Source organism: Melospiza georgiana, chromosome W, assembly GCF_028018845.1.
Source record: "Melospiza georgiana isolate bMelGeo1 chromosome W, bMelGeo1.pri, whole genome shotgun sequence".
Taxonomy (NCBI): domain Eukaryota; kingdom Metazoa; phylum Chordata; class Aves; order Passeriformes; family Passerellidae; genus Melospiza; species Melospiza georgiana.
Window position 1 is genome coordinate 2,286,643 of NC_080464.1, and position 16,475 is coordinate 2,303,117.

Sequence of the window (16,475 nt, forward strand, 5' to 3'; positions counted from 1 at the left end):
AGAATTCATTGCTCCCTTATCAGAAGAAACAAACTTCTTCCTGCCTCGCTCAGTCCTGAAGACGCCGTTAGGATTAAGAGGAAGAAGTTGATGATGACTAGACAGAATCCTGTGTTTGAATGGAATTTATGCATCATGTATGAGGTTTATAAATATTCAACAGGTTATTGTTTTTAAGGGTTAATCCTCTGTTAACGTGGATCCTTTTTCAGGCTTATGTTGCCCAGAAAAAGGTACCCGGACCATCTGTAACTCTTTGTTTCTATTGTCTCATATTGTCCTAATCCAAATTGTGCAAATTATTATTACTCTAATTATATTACTATTTTTATAACCATTTTATTACTATTAAACTTTTAAAATTTTAAAAACAAGTGATTGGCGTTTTTCACAAGTTGGTAGAGTTATTAAGACCCATTTCAAAAACGTTACCACCCATACCCTCATCCATGGAATTGTTTGGAAAGACATTAGTACACATGTTCCAGATCACTACTGTGGTGTGTTGAAGGTTTGCAGGAAAGAATGAGAAACTGACCCTATCTTTGCAATGTGAGTCCACGGGTACAAGTGTGGTGTGACTGTAGGTGTGACACGGGATGATGGAAGGAGGGAGAAAGGGGACAGGCAGGAGGAGTGGTACGTGCAGCGTTACTCTAAGAACAGCTCTTCCTCGCGCCCGGGCCTCAGCGAGGGGAACTACAACTCCCAAGAGCCTTTGCAACATCAAGCGCAGGAGGATTCACGCCTTAAGCGTGGTGGCAGCCTACGCGACATCGAGGGTGCTCTTCTGCGGGCGGGGGCGTAGTCATTGGCTGAACTACAACTTCTAGCAGCCCTTCACACATCTCGCGCGTGCGCACGGCCTTGGTCCGGCCGCACTTTGCCGTTGTCGCCGTAGGTGTGTGTGGAGGGGGGAAGGGAGTGAGCGAACGCGGCGGTGAGGAGGGGGGTGAGAGTTCAGAGTTCAACCGCCGTTGTCCCTGCTAGCTTGCACTCATGATTCCTATATGTCCGGTAGTTTCTTTCACCTATGGTAAGTAATGGCGCTCGATGTTTCTGTGTCCGTGAGCGTGGGGGGAGGGGGGCGGCGGCGAGGGGAAGGAGATGCGGCCCGCGCGTGGGGCGGAGGAACGGTGGTCCTGAGGCACCGTGTCTGACCTGCGCTCGCGCGCACTTCTGTCTCTTGTCTGTCTGTCCCTTTCTCTCCCCGCCTCCTCCTGCCGGGCCTCCTGTCATGGCCCCGACTGCTGCCGCCTCTTGGTTATCTTCGCCACAGTGCCCAGCCGCCTGGGAGAAGATGCCAAAATGGCCACCGGCAACTACTTTGGATTCACTCATAGCGGGGCTGCTGCCCAGTATAGGTAACCACCGCGACCCCTCCCTCCGTCCCTCCGTCCCTCCCTCCCTCCGTCCTTGCCCGGAATCACTTCCCTCTTCGCCTCCGGTTTCGTGTCCCTGATCGGGATCTCCCCGCCCCCTCGGGGTGAGTGCTCGGGACTGCTCCCATCCTCCGCCCCGTGTGGAGCCTGCTTCTGCAATCCGCTACTCCGCGATAGTTGTGCTTAGGACCCATCTGCTTATCTGCCTCTCCCGCAGGTCTGTTTTCTTATCCTGGTAAGGACCTCCCTGTATCCCCAGTGGTGTGAGGGTGGGGAGGTGGAGCCAGACACCACGGAGGAGGCAGCATCAGATCCCAAGGCCCTTAAATTAAAATGACCACTTAGACTCAACAACGCCAACAAGTTACTGCCTGCTGCCCCCAGACACTTTTCCTTCCGTGAAGATGGGGCTTGCTCCCCAAGTCTTTGCTTCCCCCTATGTCAGTGTGGGAGGATAGAATCCTTTTTAACATAAGTTAAAATTACACCAACCTAACCTATGGGATACATAAGGGAAGAATAGAAACACCAGAAAATACAGGGGACTGTCCCATTCCACTGAAGCAATGTTATAAATAATGTATTGGAAAGTAGAGAAAGTACTTTTGGAGCCATGCTCCTTTTAAAAAGATTTCCTCCTTGGGTATCTAAGATCAGGAGCAGGTCTTATAGTGGAGCTTGGGGACATGTAACGATATATATTTTGTATAGGTATGTTGCCTTAAATTTTTGCATCTTTGTGCATCCAAATTGTGTGTCAGACTGTTGAAAAGTAATTGGTAGCATCTATTATCTCACTTTTTCTGAAATCAAATTACCTAATTTGAGAAAACCCAGATACAATCATGAACATCATCACATTTTTGACTTGTGTTGGAGTAGCACCTTGAAGTTCATATTTGAATCTTTGTTATTAGTTTCATGAATTTATAATAAAGGCCTTCCTTGACTCCTAAGTCTTAGTTAATGGGAAAATAATAGGATAAAGCAAATATATGAAATATGAGGGATTATTGGCAAATGAATGCAGATGTGTGCTACTGTTATCTATCTAATCAGAACTGCATACCTGACATAGTCTCAGGAATATACAGTTTTATGTGGGTCATGGAACGACTCCCAAATGATTATTTTCTGGAAATGGATATAAAATAAATGAATTTTCATTTACTCCAATGTATAATAGTTAAAGGAGGGGATTAAACTTAGCTAAGCTTTTTCTTTTTTTTTTTTTTTTTTTGATTAGGTGCTCACAGTATGTTTATGATTTACTTGAAAGTTGTGAAATTTGAAACTGGGTTGTCATGGGTTATGAAGGAGCTTTTAAATAACATAGAGGATTTTTTATTTTTGTAAATAAATAAACAATATTTGAGTGAATAATAAACTGACATCTATATATAATGCATTTTTGAAGTGTAGATTAATTTTTAAAAAATGTTATTCCTTTTATTGTGGAGCTGAGGTAGTCTGTAGACTTTGAAATTTCCTTAAAACCATATAATTGGAATACAGTTCAGGTTCAAAACTGTTTTCATAGTTAATCCTAAATGTATTCTTGAGAAAATGGAAAGACTGATAGATTGAAAGCTTTTTCTTTTGCTATCAAAAGTACAAGATACCATTCCATTTACGTATCAGTAAAAGACTCTATCCTATAAATGGTTTGTATATTTGCCAAGTCTGAAAGTGAAGAGGCAAAGCAATCAGTGTTAAAGCAGTCCTTTCATAAGAATTAATTTAATATTTTGAACAGAAAACACAGGAGTCAATGTCTAAAAGGGAGTTTATCTTAATGTAATGACATGATTTAATGAGAGAAGCATTAGATTATGCAAATACCAATACAGAAATTTTTTCTGAATATTCCAATACCTTTGTGCTAGTAGTGGTATTGGGTCTAGGGTTATAAGCCTGCATGCAATGCAAAACTCTGTTACTTATTTAAGTAACTATTAATCCATTTGTTTACAAGCCTGAAATAAATGTGAGATTTGGTGATACTAGTCCTCTTTATTTTGTATGTGTGTGTGTGCATTCTGTAGGCCACCTTAACCACTGTGTGTCTATTCAGTTTGACATGAACAACCTAATATTGGCTTGTTTTTCATGTGTAAAAAATAGCATTCTTGATTCACTGCTGGAGAAGAGGCATAATTATGCTTTTATTTTGAAGTTGGCTGACTGAAATGTGGGGATGCTGATGGAGAGATAGGGACATTGAGAATTGTTTGGACAGAGAAGTGTGCAAATGTGATGGTCTCTTATCTTGTTTCAAGATTTTGGTTCCTGTTAAGAAGATAAAGAACCTTTGAGCATCTGAGTTTCATCTTACTTATGTTCATACCGTGTACCTACTCTAACGAGGCGGGTCACAGATGCGATATTCTTGGGTAGTTAGGACTGAATTGTTAACTTTGAATTGCTAAGTGTGGTGAGTCTTTGCAGGTAAAGGGAATTTATTGTAGTAAATAGGGTCCAGAGCCAATCACAATGCCTGTGAGTTTAGATTAAGATGCAGTCTTCTAGGTAGCCATATGGAAGTGAACTCTTGCAATTATAGCTAGTTTTCTATTTGAGTGCAGTGTATGATGTTACTGGATATTTGAGACTTGTACAGAAGTATTATGACCCACCCTAGAAGGCAAGGGTAACCTAGCTTCTTGTTAATCCCTTGGGGTGGATTAGAGTGAAATGACACTGATTCATGTTTGTAAATATATACATATAGGGTTTATTTTAGAACAATTTGGTTGCAATGGAAAGCAGGTATGTAGCCATTTGAGTTATTATTATCTATAGTAATATAGCAATATAAAAGCATGAAAATATAATTTAAGACAATGTATAAGAGAAAAGAAAGAAAGGATAAGAGTAAGGGAACATATCACTACCCATGGATCTGCAATGAGACTTGATGCAATTTCGATATCCATTGGTCACAGTAGTGATCACTGTCTTGATCCATTAGGGGTGGGGAAAAACCCCTCAAAACACAAAGTTCAATGGGTTAAAATATGCTCAGGCTGTGTGGGAACCCCCAGGTACCTCCCCTGGGGGGGAGCTTTCAGTCTTCTGGTGGAAGGCCTCAGAAATTAGTCTAGGGGCACTTTGGGGGTCTTTGATGGTTTATAACACCTTCTAAGACATGGCATCTGCCTCTCACATCAGCACAGTTGAGCCAGTTATGCCCTATCAGACCTGGAGACTTGTGTCCAGTTCTGGGCTCCCCAGTGCAAGAGAGACATAGACATATTGGAAATAGTCCAATGAAAGGCCACAAAGATGATGAAGGGGCTGGAGCCTCTTACTTATGAAGAAAGCCTGAGAGAGAGAGCTTGGACTGTTTAGTCTAGAGATAAGAAGGCTCAATGGAGATCTTGTTAATGTATATAAATACCTAAAGGAAGGGTGCAAAGAGGATAGAGCCAGGCTCTTATCAGTGGTGCCCAGTGAGAAGACCAGAGGCAATGGGCACAAACCAAAACACAGGAAGTTCCCTCTGGACATCAGAAAATGTTTTTTTAACTGTAAGGGTGACAGCACTGACACAGTTTGCCCAGTAACCTTCTGGAGTCCCTCAAAGATGTTCAAATAGTAGTCTGGACATGGTCCTGGGCAACTGGTTCTTGGTGGCCCTGCTTGAACACGATTGTACCCTCCAGATGTCTCTTTCAACCTCAGCCATTCTTTGATTCTGTGATTTTGACAAGGAAAATGTTAGTGGTTGATAGTTTTGCAGGCAGACATAACATCTAAAGCTCAGTTCTTTTTGTCATGCATTATCATTGTGAACATGGCTGTTATCTAGACTTGAATAACATCAATGTTTTGATAATGAGCTGTCAATGGTGCGCAATCACGTAAAGAGAAGTAGATGGATGAATTCTGCAAGATTTTGAGCCAGTGTGGCCCTTCATTCCACAGAAAATCAGATTCACATGGAATTGAAGATTAGTGTGGAGAAAAATACATGGTCACAGCTTGCTGCCATCAGCCTTATCTAGCAGGTTTATTATAATGGTATTTCATAATATATGGCACTTTTTCTGATACTAATGTATCACAGACATCAGTATTTTCCATCACTAATGTCGGTAGAATTTAGTGTAGTTGTGTCCTACCAGTTGGGGGAGGGGCCCCTTGAATCAGCTTTCTAGAGGGACTCTGGCACGGGCAGTCGCTTGGTGATGTCCTCCAGCTAGCCCTTGCCTCCTGGCCCGTGCCAAGAGTGGCTGCCCCCTATCCTCCCCTCGGGACGGTCTGGGTGGCAGTAGAGCAGGGCTGCCTAATTCCCAGAGGCAGCAAAGCTGTTCTGTGCGTCTGCTGATAGGAATCCCGAGTCGAGGAAGCCAGAACAAAGGAGACGAGAGGGGCCACTTGTATAAGCTCTCAAGAGGGTTTAATCTCCAAGAGGGTCCAGGGACAAGTGACAAGCTCCAACAGGGTAACAGCAACTTAGGAACAGGGGAGGGTACTAGGGGAGGATACAAATCTTAACCAATAGTAGAACAGCAGAGGAGGAACGTAGGGCGGGGATCAGATTCCAGGTAACCAATAGAGGATAACATGGGAGGGGATCAGGCTTGGCACACCAATGGAACTTTGAGGAAAGGGTGATAGCCAAGGAAGGTTCTAGGGAAAGGGGTGGGGTTACATTTGATGAACAAGGGAAGAGGGCAGTACTTCCAGGACTGGCAGGGAAGGGTCTGGAAATCAGGGAGGTGCAAGGGAGATTGACATGGGGACTGACATAAGATTAGGCAGGAAAATAGTAAACAACTTCAGGGCAAAACCACTGGGGAAACTAAACAGGGTACATGGAACAAACCACTATAAACTCACAATAAGGAACACTTTAGGATTACAACAGAAAAACAATCTACCACAGGACCCCTTTGGAAGTTTCCTCCCAAATTTGCCTTAAACCAGGACAAGTTGTTATTCAAAGATTTGAGTCAAAGGTGTTTCTAAAAAGCCCAAACTTTTCTCATGCACTGTAGTACAAGAATTCTATGTAAAGAATTAAGTCTCTTGATCCTTGAGGATTTTTAGGTAAGATGTGAAAGATGAGAGGAAGCTGGGTATACATTGGGGTCTAAAACTTCTGAATATAAGTGAGCTTATTTGGAAGGAGGAAGCAAAGAGCATGTCTTCCCTGAAAATGTTGGGATAAATTAAACTCTCTAACACAATTATTTGTATTAAGGAGTAGACATTACTTTATTCCAGGCCAGGTGCATAAGGAGATAGCTACACCTAGGTGCACACAACTTTGAAAACTTTTTACTTATGTATACATTATTAGTAAACAAATTAATGTTCATTGGTCTAAATTACATAATTCTCTTCATTAATTAGTATTCTATCTTCTACTGGTTATTGATTTCCCATTTCTCATGCTTATTAGTCCACATTTTAAAGTATTTTTATTATCTTTTTTCCCAGACAGGGAGTCTGCAAAACATGTTAGATTGTCTTTGTAAGTCTCTTCTTTATCTTCTGGTTGCTTCAACATGTCTTTGGAAGGCTCTAAATTCTGGATTCCAGGTGTCCAGCTTTTTACTCCCTCAGGCTTTGTTCATTGAAACTTATCAGGGTTAGTTTAGCAAAACTTAAAGTTTCAGTGATCTAATAATCAAACTCTTAACAATAACAGTCTGTTAAAAAACCAAAAGAGCTACATGCCCTGCGTCAATAGCTACATGCTGGCTAAAGTGGAAAATTACACTGCTTAAGTAATGCGGCTTTGGGCTGCCATCGGTGTCCCAGACAGCCAAGTCCAGTTAAACACAACCTGTCCGGGCCCCTCAGGCAAGCTCCAGAGCCGCAGGCAATCTTAGCAAGCTCAGCTCTTAACTGAGATCAGCTCTTTAGTGATTCTCAGCTCATTAGTGATTTTCAGCTTTTTGCTTGCTAAGTGCCTCAGCAGCTGATGCAGGGAGAGAGAGGAGAAGCACTGTATGAGGTTCCACAGAGATGTCTTTATTGGCAGCTTCTGCAAAGGGTCTCAGTGACAGGTCTTCTGCCAAACTGGGCAGAAATAGGGGTTTATATAGGGTATAGGAGTTTAGGAAAACAATCCAATAGTAAGGGTCAAGGCAAAAGTGACCTATAGTCTTACAGAGAGATAACAAGGGTCCGAAGATGGAAGAGGGGCTTCTTTTGGTCCAGTCATCATGGCTAGGCATTTCTTATCTTAGGCTGCTGACCGCCAGGGAGGCCTTGCAGGCCCTGTGCCTGCTACAACTCCACTTTCTGTATTTAGTAAAAAAGCGTTCCCTATAGTTCTTTTAAAACAATGGAAAAGGCATGAGAACATAGCTAACACAATGACAATTACAATGAAAATCCAGAACATTCCCTTAACCAAAGATGCAACCCATCCTGTTTATCCTCATTGATCAAAAAGGTCATTGACCCAGTCAGGGTTGTTTTCTACTTTTAAGTCTTTCACAAGTTCCTTCAGTTTCTGGATGTTTGCGTGGATGGAGTCTGAGCATGAAGAGAGATCGAAGCAGCACATCCCTTCAAAGTCTTGGCAGCTGTGTCCATGGGCAAGCAGCAGGAAGTCAATTGCTGCTCGATTTTGAAGTGATGCATGTCTTGTGGTTTCTTCTTCCTTTAAAAGATCACTCAGGGCAGCAGATGTAGCATTGGCTTGCTTATTGAGCCAGCACCCTAGGTGATTTATTTCACTGAGGGCTTTAGCTGCAGCTATCCATGGTAGGAATAGGGAGACAGCAATCTTTTTTTGTTTGTTCCAATCGTATAATTTGGGATTGCAATTTTCATTAAATTTCTTGTAGGACCTTTTGTGGCATTTTAATTCACTTTCTTTTTTCCAATTATGTAACAAGGTGATATTTGGTGTGAGGGTAGAAAGTTTTCCAAGCATACAGGGACCTCTCTGGAGCTGCGAGGGGATCCCAGCCCATACTCTGTCACCACAGATGAGAAATGTTCCCTTGGGTAATACTTTGGGGTGGAGAGAGGATACAGAGATCACGTGAGCAGTGTAATTACACCAATTGGTCTAGTTATAGGCTTTGTTAATTGTTGATATGTCTTTTCAGTATGTGTTTTTTGTCTGGTCAATTTCTGGCCAATTATTTTTCAGATGTCTAAAGTAAAATTTGACACAGTATGTTGCCTTGGAGGACCCAAACAGGTCCAATTCTTGGGGTTCCTCTAGAGCATTGGCCAACATTTTTGTCTACTCATCCCAAGTATCTACCAGGTTTGGTCTCTTACCTGTGGTGCTGAGGAGCTCTAAATTATAGATAGGCCAGTTATCAACTACAAAAGGAATTCCTATCAGACATGTGGAAAGTGGATTATAAATGTTTCCCATGGATCAGCACATGTTATCCTGTTTCAATGTCCTTGCTAAGGTTACCCAAACATTATAGCTAGGCTGTGGCCTAATCCAGCCCATGGCATATGGTACGGTGAAGAACATCCAGGCAGCAGTGAGGACAGCACCAACTGAGATATTTTTCATCTTTGGACAGGAATGGGACTTCTGATAGGGAATATAAGCAAAATTTGTTATCTTTATGATGGGAGGGGAGGGTTAGGGTTTTCTCCCTTGTTCCTTTCCTCCATTCCTTTCCCTCCTGCTTCTTTTGTTTTTTTCTTTCTTTTTCTATAAGCCAAAGATGGGGGAGTGGGTATAAGGTTAGAGGGTTTTTGGTCAGAGTTGAGAAAGGGAAATAATAGGGTTTTTTAGGTTAAAAAGGGGTAATAACATATAATTCAGAGAACAGTTGTGTGTTCCAGCTGGGTCTGGCTTATGGCTTGATGCAGCAGAATGTTGTTTAGCTTTCTATTTTGTCTGCTGTCACGTGATGGGACGGTCTTTTCTTCTGCATGTGGATATTCGGCGACATCTTTGTCTCCAGGCAGAACTGGTCTGGTTTTGAGGAGGATTTGTATTTGACTCAGGGGAATTCTTGTCAGTGTTTGTGGGAGTAGTGTTTGCATTGCCTAGGTATGGTTTTATGTTTTTTCTTGGGTATCATCTTGGACCAGATGGTAGTAGAACACACACATATCCTCTTCCCCAGGTAATCAACTGGAAAGGCCCAGAAATTTGATGTATTTCTGGGTCCTTCACTAGCACAGGTGGTTTCTCAGTTAACCTTGCTTGGGTGGTATTTGCAAAGTGGCAAAGTATTGGGGGGGTCAGGCTCTGATGTTGTACAATTTATGAAGTTGATAATGTAGAGAGCCTTGCAAAGTCTTTCAACTGGAGATATGATTTTTGTTACTCCTGACTGTTGATTGAGGACTCTTTTGAGGGTTTGATTTGTCCTTTCCATGATGGATTGTCCTGTGGGATTTCAGATATGCCTTTCTTGTGTTCTATTCCCCACTCACTGAAGAACTCTTTTAACTTACAAGAGGTATAGGCAGGTCCATTATCTGTTTTGATTTCCTTTGGTACTCCCAGGGTAGTGAAGGCAAGGAGGAAGTGCTTAATGGTGTGCTGTGTAGTTTCTCCTGGATGAGCTGATGCAAATACTATTTCAGGAAACATATCAACTGATACGTGCACATATTTTGACCTCCCAAAAGGTCTGAAGTGAGTCACATCTGTCTGCCACAGCTGGCAGCTGTTCAGACCTCGGGGATTGACTCCCGTCCCCATAGATGGTATTTGGTAGTTTTGACAGTTTGGGCATGTCGCGACAATAGCTTTTGCTTGATCTTTTGAGAGCTTGAACATTCTGATAAGGGCAGGCACATTTTGATAAAAAAATGCGTGTGACAACTTTGCCCGGGCAAAGATGTTAGGGACATTAGCAGTTTGTACTGTCATGGCTAATGCATCCGCTTTCCTGTTCCCTTCTGTGATGATACCTGGGAGGTCAGTGTGTGACCTCACATGCATGATATGGTAAGGTTGCTTTCTTTGAGAGATTAAGCGTGTTAATGCAGAAATCAGTTGGTGTAACTTTGGATTAGTAAATCTCTTTGAGAAGAGCATGTTCCGCTCTCATAGCTATACCAGCAACATAAGCTGAATCTGTGACCAGATTATGGGGTTCGTATTTGAATTTCTCAAAAGCTCTGACAAAAGCTGCTAACTCCACAATCTGTGGAGATCCCTCCACTATTTGGATTTCAGATTCCCATTTTTGGGTCTTAGGGTCTTTCCTTGTCATTACAGACTTGTGGGAAGGCCTTGAGCCATCTGTGAAGATGGTTAGAGCTTTGAGAGGTGTTTTAGTTTGGACTAATTTTGGGGTCAGATGAAAGGTTACATCACGATTAAAAAGTTTATGTTTTTGGATATGGATAGAAATTTGGCCTGTATAGCTATCTAGGGCAAACTGGAGATTTTCATTGGTCTGGAGCAAATGCTCCAGGTTCCCAGTTGTCAGTGGCAAGTATTTGCATGTGAACTCACACCCTGCAAGGGAGCGGAGGTGAGTTCTGGCCTTTTTTATTAGATGTGCCATGATTTCTTGGAAGGTGGTAATTGTCTTTGTGGGTTGGTTGTTTGTTAAGATACATTCTAGTATCAAGAAAGGGTCTCAAAGTTGAGTATCCCATTGGAAAATCAGTCCATAGAACCAGGGTGCTTTTCCCAGAATGACGAACTGGAAAGGCAGGCTGGGCTCGAAGCGATGGGCTTTGCATGAAGACAGGGCTTCTTGGACCTTAGTGATGGCATCTCAGGCTTCTGTTGTGAGAGTGCGTGGAGAGTCCAGGTCTTCATTGCCATGAAGAAGGTTGAACAGGGGAGCAAGGTCCTCAGTTGTAATTCCTAGCAGTGGATGTACACAGTTGATGGATCCACACAGGCTGTGTAAGTCTCTCAGGGTTTTTGGTTTGTCTCGGATGGCGAGCTGCTGGGGTATGATGGTCCTTTCCCACATCTGGGCTCCAAGCTAAGTCCATGGGTTGGAGTACTGTATTTTGTCCTCACGAATCTCAAATCCTGCCTTTTCTATGGTTTCAATGGTCTTTTTAACTGCTTTTTCTAAGTAAGCTTTATCTGATGCACAGATCAGGATATCATCCATATAGTGGTGGATGATTGCATCTGGGAATAGGTTCTGAATGGGAGACAGAATGTGAGCAACATATCACTGGCATATAGTGGGACTGTTTTTCATTCCTTGAGGAAGAAAACACCAATGATATCTTTTGAGTGGAGCCTCTCTGTTAAGAGAGGGAATGGAGAAAGCAAACCGTGGAGCATCCTGGGGGTGCAGCGGAATGCTGAAAAAACAGTCTTTAATATCTATGATAGCAAGTGTCCAGTCTCTAGGCAGCATCGATGGGGAGAGCAGGCCAGGCTAGAGGGGGCCCATGTCCTCGATGACCTCATTGATTTTGAGAAGGTTGTGGAAGAGCCTCCACCTGTCTGTTCCAGGTTTTTGCAGTACGAAGACTGGAGAGTTCCAAGGGCTGGTGGTCTCGACGATGTGGCCTTTGGCAAGCTATTCTTCCACAAGGGCTTGTAGTGCACACAATTTGACTTTAGAGAGGGGCCACTGTTCGATCCAGATCAAGTCTTGACATTTCCAGGTGAGCTGAGGGGTATCTGGTAGTGTTCTCTCCTCAGTGGCTCCAATTAGAAATCCCGAGTGGGAATATGTAGGGAAGACCCTCATTGGGATAGAACATCCCTGCCCCAAAGGGTGATGGGGGCCCTTACCACAAATGGATGGATAGTTGCCAACTTGCCTTCAGGCCCTTTGACAAGGATGTTGGTCTTGCTTCGCATAGACTCTGGCTCCACCAATCCCTGAAATTATGCCTGTTACTGGTTGTAGTTCCCAGTGTGCTGGCCATTCTGAGAGAGCAATGATGGTCACATCAGCACCAGTGTCCAGCATCCTTGGTCAGTAGATCTTCTCTCCTCTGCAGGAAAGACCACACTCGATGGTAGGCTTACTTGGTCCCACAACTCATGCCCACATTGCTGTAGGGTTGAGAGGAAGCTGTTCCCTGTGATTCTTTGGGAGTAGAAAGGCTTGTGCGATCGGAGTTCTCTTTGAAAGGAAAAATGGTAAGTCTGTGCAGTATACCTGGACAGAGATTTCTTGTCCCGGGTGCACTGTTCGTATTTCTGAAGCAATGAAGATTTCCTCTGGGCCATGGAGAGTGTCACCTATAATTAAGATGTCAAAAGGACCACCTTTTGGCCCATGTTTGCCTGTGGGAACATGATAAACATTCTCATTATTAAAGTCAATGGACAGAGCAGTTACCAGCTGGTGGCGGGTTCCCATCTGTATTGCTCCGTGTGTTGGATCCTCTTAACGTGATCTGGAATCTCCTGGGATGATGCATGGTTGGGTCTGGACAGCTTTTGATTTGTTGCCTTTGCGCGGGGCCTGACCATGCTCCGCTGGAAGTTTCCCGAATGCTTCTGGTAGCGCTGCTGATTCTGGGGTCTTTGGTAGGTGTTACGGGGGTTTCGGTTAGGTGACCTGTCTGGACAGTCCTTTATAAAATATCCAAAATCTCCACAGTGAAAGCGGCAGGCTAGGTCTTTGGAAGCCACTACTGCAAATGCACCAGAAACTCATTTTGCAGTACCCTTAGCAACTGCTTGGGCCACTGCACTTTCAGTGGACAAATTACATGTACAGCTTTCCAGCATTTGCTCTATGGTAGGTTCTGTATCTAAGGGTAGGGCCCTCAGAATTGTTTTACACCATTAATTAGCATTACTCATGGCAAGGTTGCATAACAGCTCCTTTCTTGCCTCTATGCTCTCTGTTTTTCCAGAGCATCCTTAATTCTGTCCACAAATTTGATAAAGCTTTCATCTACTTCTTGTTTAATATTAGAAAAATGTTGAGTAGGAATAGCGTCATCTGGGGTAAGAAGTAAGGAGGTTTTTCCTGCAATAGCAAAGTCTTGTAGTGCTGCCTTAGGTAAGGTGTTAGCTTGGTCAGAGGGTTTCTGTAAATCCCCTTCTCCAGCCAGCTGTTCAACTGTAAAATCTGGCCCATCAGCATCTTTAGCATAGGTGTCTAATGAACGGATTTTTCATAAAATTTGTTTGTGACATGTCACCCTTTTTATTTAAAATAAATTAAAAAGAAAAATGTTTGTAATCTCATCTGCTGGGCCCATGCAGAAGAGAGAACAAACACTTCTCAAGAGGTTAATCTGTTGCCAATCAAAAACCTCAATCAAGTGCTGATGTGGAATGATCAAAGAAATTCTTCACATCTAGAACATCAAATTCTATCATATCACTAAAACAATCTTACAATATAAGAAAATGCAAAAACAATGCAAAGAAAGTTCATTGCTTCAAGTCCAAACAGCTGAGTTTCAGGAGAAAGTCCATGGACTGAAGATGTTCCTCTTTGACATCTCTGGAAGTCCCTTTTGGTCCTGAAACAGGCTTGCAGAATCCTGAAACAAAGAACTGCTAAAGAAAATCATCAAGAGTTATAAAAAATCCATTGACAGTTATCAAACAATTTTGAGAAAATTTCTGGAATGTCTTGGCCACAGCCCTTAACTGAACCACTTGGGCTGAGGTTAATCTTTGGCTTTTCAATGCTTTTGAGCTGCTAGCTCTTTCAATTATTTTTTTTAATTTTTAAATTTTTTTCCTTTTTTTTTTTTTTTTTTTTTTTTTTTTAAGAGCAGCAGCAGAGAGGAGCTTCTAGGACCCAGCAGAGGTCCTGGCCCTCGTGGATGGATCAGGAATTCCAGACCTGGCCCACAGAACAGTGGCTGACAGGGGAAGCAAAGCCCCCAAACCCAACAGCCGGCTGGGTGGAGGGCCCAGCCCAGGTAACCGAGCCAAACGGTCCAGACCTGGCCTGCGAGGCGGGCTCTGTGTTCTCACAACCCTGCACCCTGCTGCCAATACCTGGGCTGCACAAGTGACCGAACGCCTCCAACCCCATGAACCACCGGCGCATACTGGCAGTTGGGGAAGAGAAGTCTTTCCAGGGATCATCACCCTGGATCTGAGGATGTTTTGTCCCCACAGCAAGTGAGCGATGCTCGCTTTCCACTGCTTCTCTTGCCCCTGCAATGCAAGCAAGAGCGTTCCTGCATCCTGCCCCTCGGCACCACCCCAACCCCCTCTGGGCTGGGGACCAGAGGCAGAACTTTCGGGAGCCACCCCCCCGATGCTGCTGGGGCGTGCGGGGGAAGTCAGGCATTCCAACCCCCAGCGAGAAACCCCCGGCCAAACACGAATTGGCCCACGAAAAATGCTGTGTTCCACAAAAGCGCTAAGTTTGAAAGTGGTCACTCTTGTGGCACCAGTGCGTTGCCTAGCAACACAGAGACAGGCTCTTGTCGATCGTCGCTGCTGTCGATTGAGTCGCCTAGCAACACGGGCGAAGCCATGGGAGGCAGTGCTTCTGTGATCGGAATACAGAAAAACTCTGCTGGAGGTGGTGGGGCTGGCTGGGTGGCGAGCGGGGCCGTGGGGACTAGCTCAGCCCACGGGGCTTGCCCGGGCGGGGCCACAGGGACCGGCGCAGCCCGCGGTGCTGGCTGGGGCAGGACCTGTGGGACTGGCCAGGTCGAGGCCCGCTGCACCAGCCAGGGCAGGGGAGCCAATTCACATCCCACCTGAGGGCAATGAGGAGGGGAAAACGCGGCTCCATTTGAGCATGCTCCAAAGAAGCAGAAAAAAACTTTTCCTCGGTTGGGGGCAAAGCCTCGCTTCCCCTCCACAATGCGAGGGGGCTGGGAACCAGCAGTTCGTGTCCCTGGACAGGTTCCTCTCCTGCTGAGTCTGGAGGGAAGGGAGCACGACCTCTGCATTCGGCAATCCATTCAATTAAAAATTCTCTCTGTTTCAAAACTTTGAAGAGAGTTTTGAATGCCAGATAAATTCGAGGAAATCCAAAACCCTTGGTAAAGAGCCTCCCCAAAAATGAATTCCATGCATTCCTGTATGTATGAATTGAGGGAATACACCACAAAAAAATCCATGGAAGTTTGTCCATCTGAAAAACTCACAAAAATGTCTCGTCACCATATGAACTCTGTCTTCACAACCCCATATTTGACAGAGGGCAATAATTTTCTCCTCTTAGGGAGAGAACAGAACCTCTGTCTCCATAGGCACCCTCTGCCAAATACCAGCCCACATTCTGCGAAGGGCAGCATTTTCATAAAGGGAAGAGTTAACAGTACCTTGTGACAGTGTCCTCTGGGCTTCATCAGGCTGCTCTGTGCTGCGAAGGTTTCTGGACATCCTGTCTGGGAGACTTTTCAAAAGGTTCTCCCTGTGGTCAGCCTTGGCTGTGAACTCAGGGTCTTCGGTTCTTCAGCTCCAGGCTAGAAGCCACTTCTGTGGTCACTTGTGTGGTGATCATCAATGCCACACACTCAGGGTTCACCCAGTGTAGCAATGCTCCTCTGGGGGCTCACCAAATGAGGAATTTTTCTTCACTTGAGGTCACCAATTGTAGTGGTTTGCAGGGGTCCCAGGAAGAGGGAAGAGATGAGAATTTGACTCCATGTATCAGAAGGCTAGCAAAGAAAGGAAAAAAATTATAACAAAATCTTGTGACTGACCGAGAGTCCGAGACAGCTAAACTGTGATTGGCCATTAATTAGAAACATCCACATGAGACCAATCAAAGATACACCTGTTGCATTCCACAGCAGCAGATAATTACTGTTTACATTTTTTTCCTGAGGCCTCTCAGCTTCTCAGGAGAAAAAATCCTAACGAAAGGATTTGTCATAAAATGTGTCTGTGACATTTGATAATGTTTTTAATTGTCTTTTCCAATGCCTTTCCCATAACATTCTGCTGGGGAAAGAAGGCAGTGGGCAGTATTTTTAACATCGTGGGGTACTAAAATATGTGCTGAGAAAATAGCTTCTAGGAAATTTCTAAAAATATGTGAACTTCTACCGTGTTCTTTGGCTATATTTCGCAGTTGTACTAGTTCTTTATTTGTGTTAGGTTCCCACGTTGTTCTAGTAGTGGAACCTCCTCTTCTTCCCTTTATATAATTTGCTGGGAAGGCAGAAATTTTCTGAGCTAGTTCCCAATCTCCTGCCGGAGTGGCTTCCATTTTGATTAGAGGCTATGGGTCAATGTCCTCTGTATCAGAATTGAATTCGCTGTCACTG

The 16,475-nt window shown here is 44.0% G+C and overlaps 1 protein-coding gene across 1 annotated transcript in view; it reads left to right on the forward strand.

Annotated features, from left to right (window-relative positions):
- Window positions 1-999: 999 nt before the first annotated feature.
- LOC131095407 (zinc finger RNA-binding protein-like) overlaps window positions 1,000-16,475 on the forward strand; it is a 77,969-nt gene continuing 62,493 nt past the window's right edge. The window contains exons 1-2 of the mRNA XM_058043102.1: window positions 1,000-1,036; window positions 1,280-1,364. Of these exons, the coding sequence (XP_057899085.1) occupies window positions 1,000-1,036; window positions 1,280-1,364 (122 nt within the window). The remainder of the gene's footprint in view (window positions 1,037-1,279; window positions 1,365-16,475) is intronic.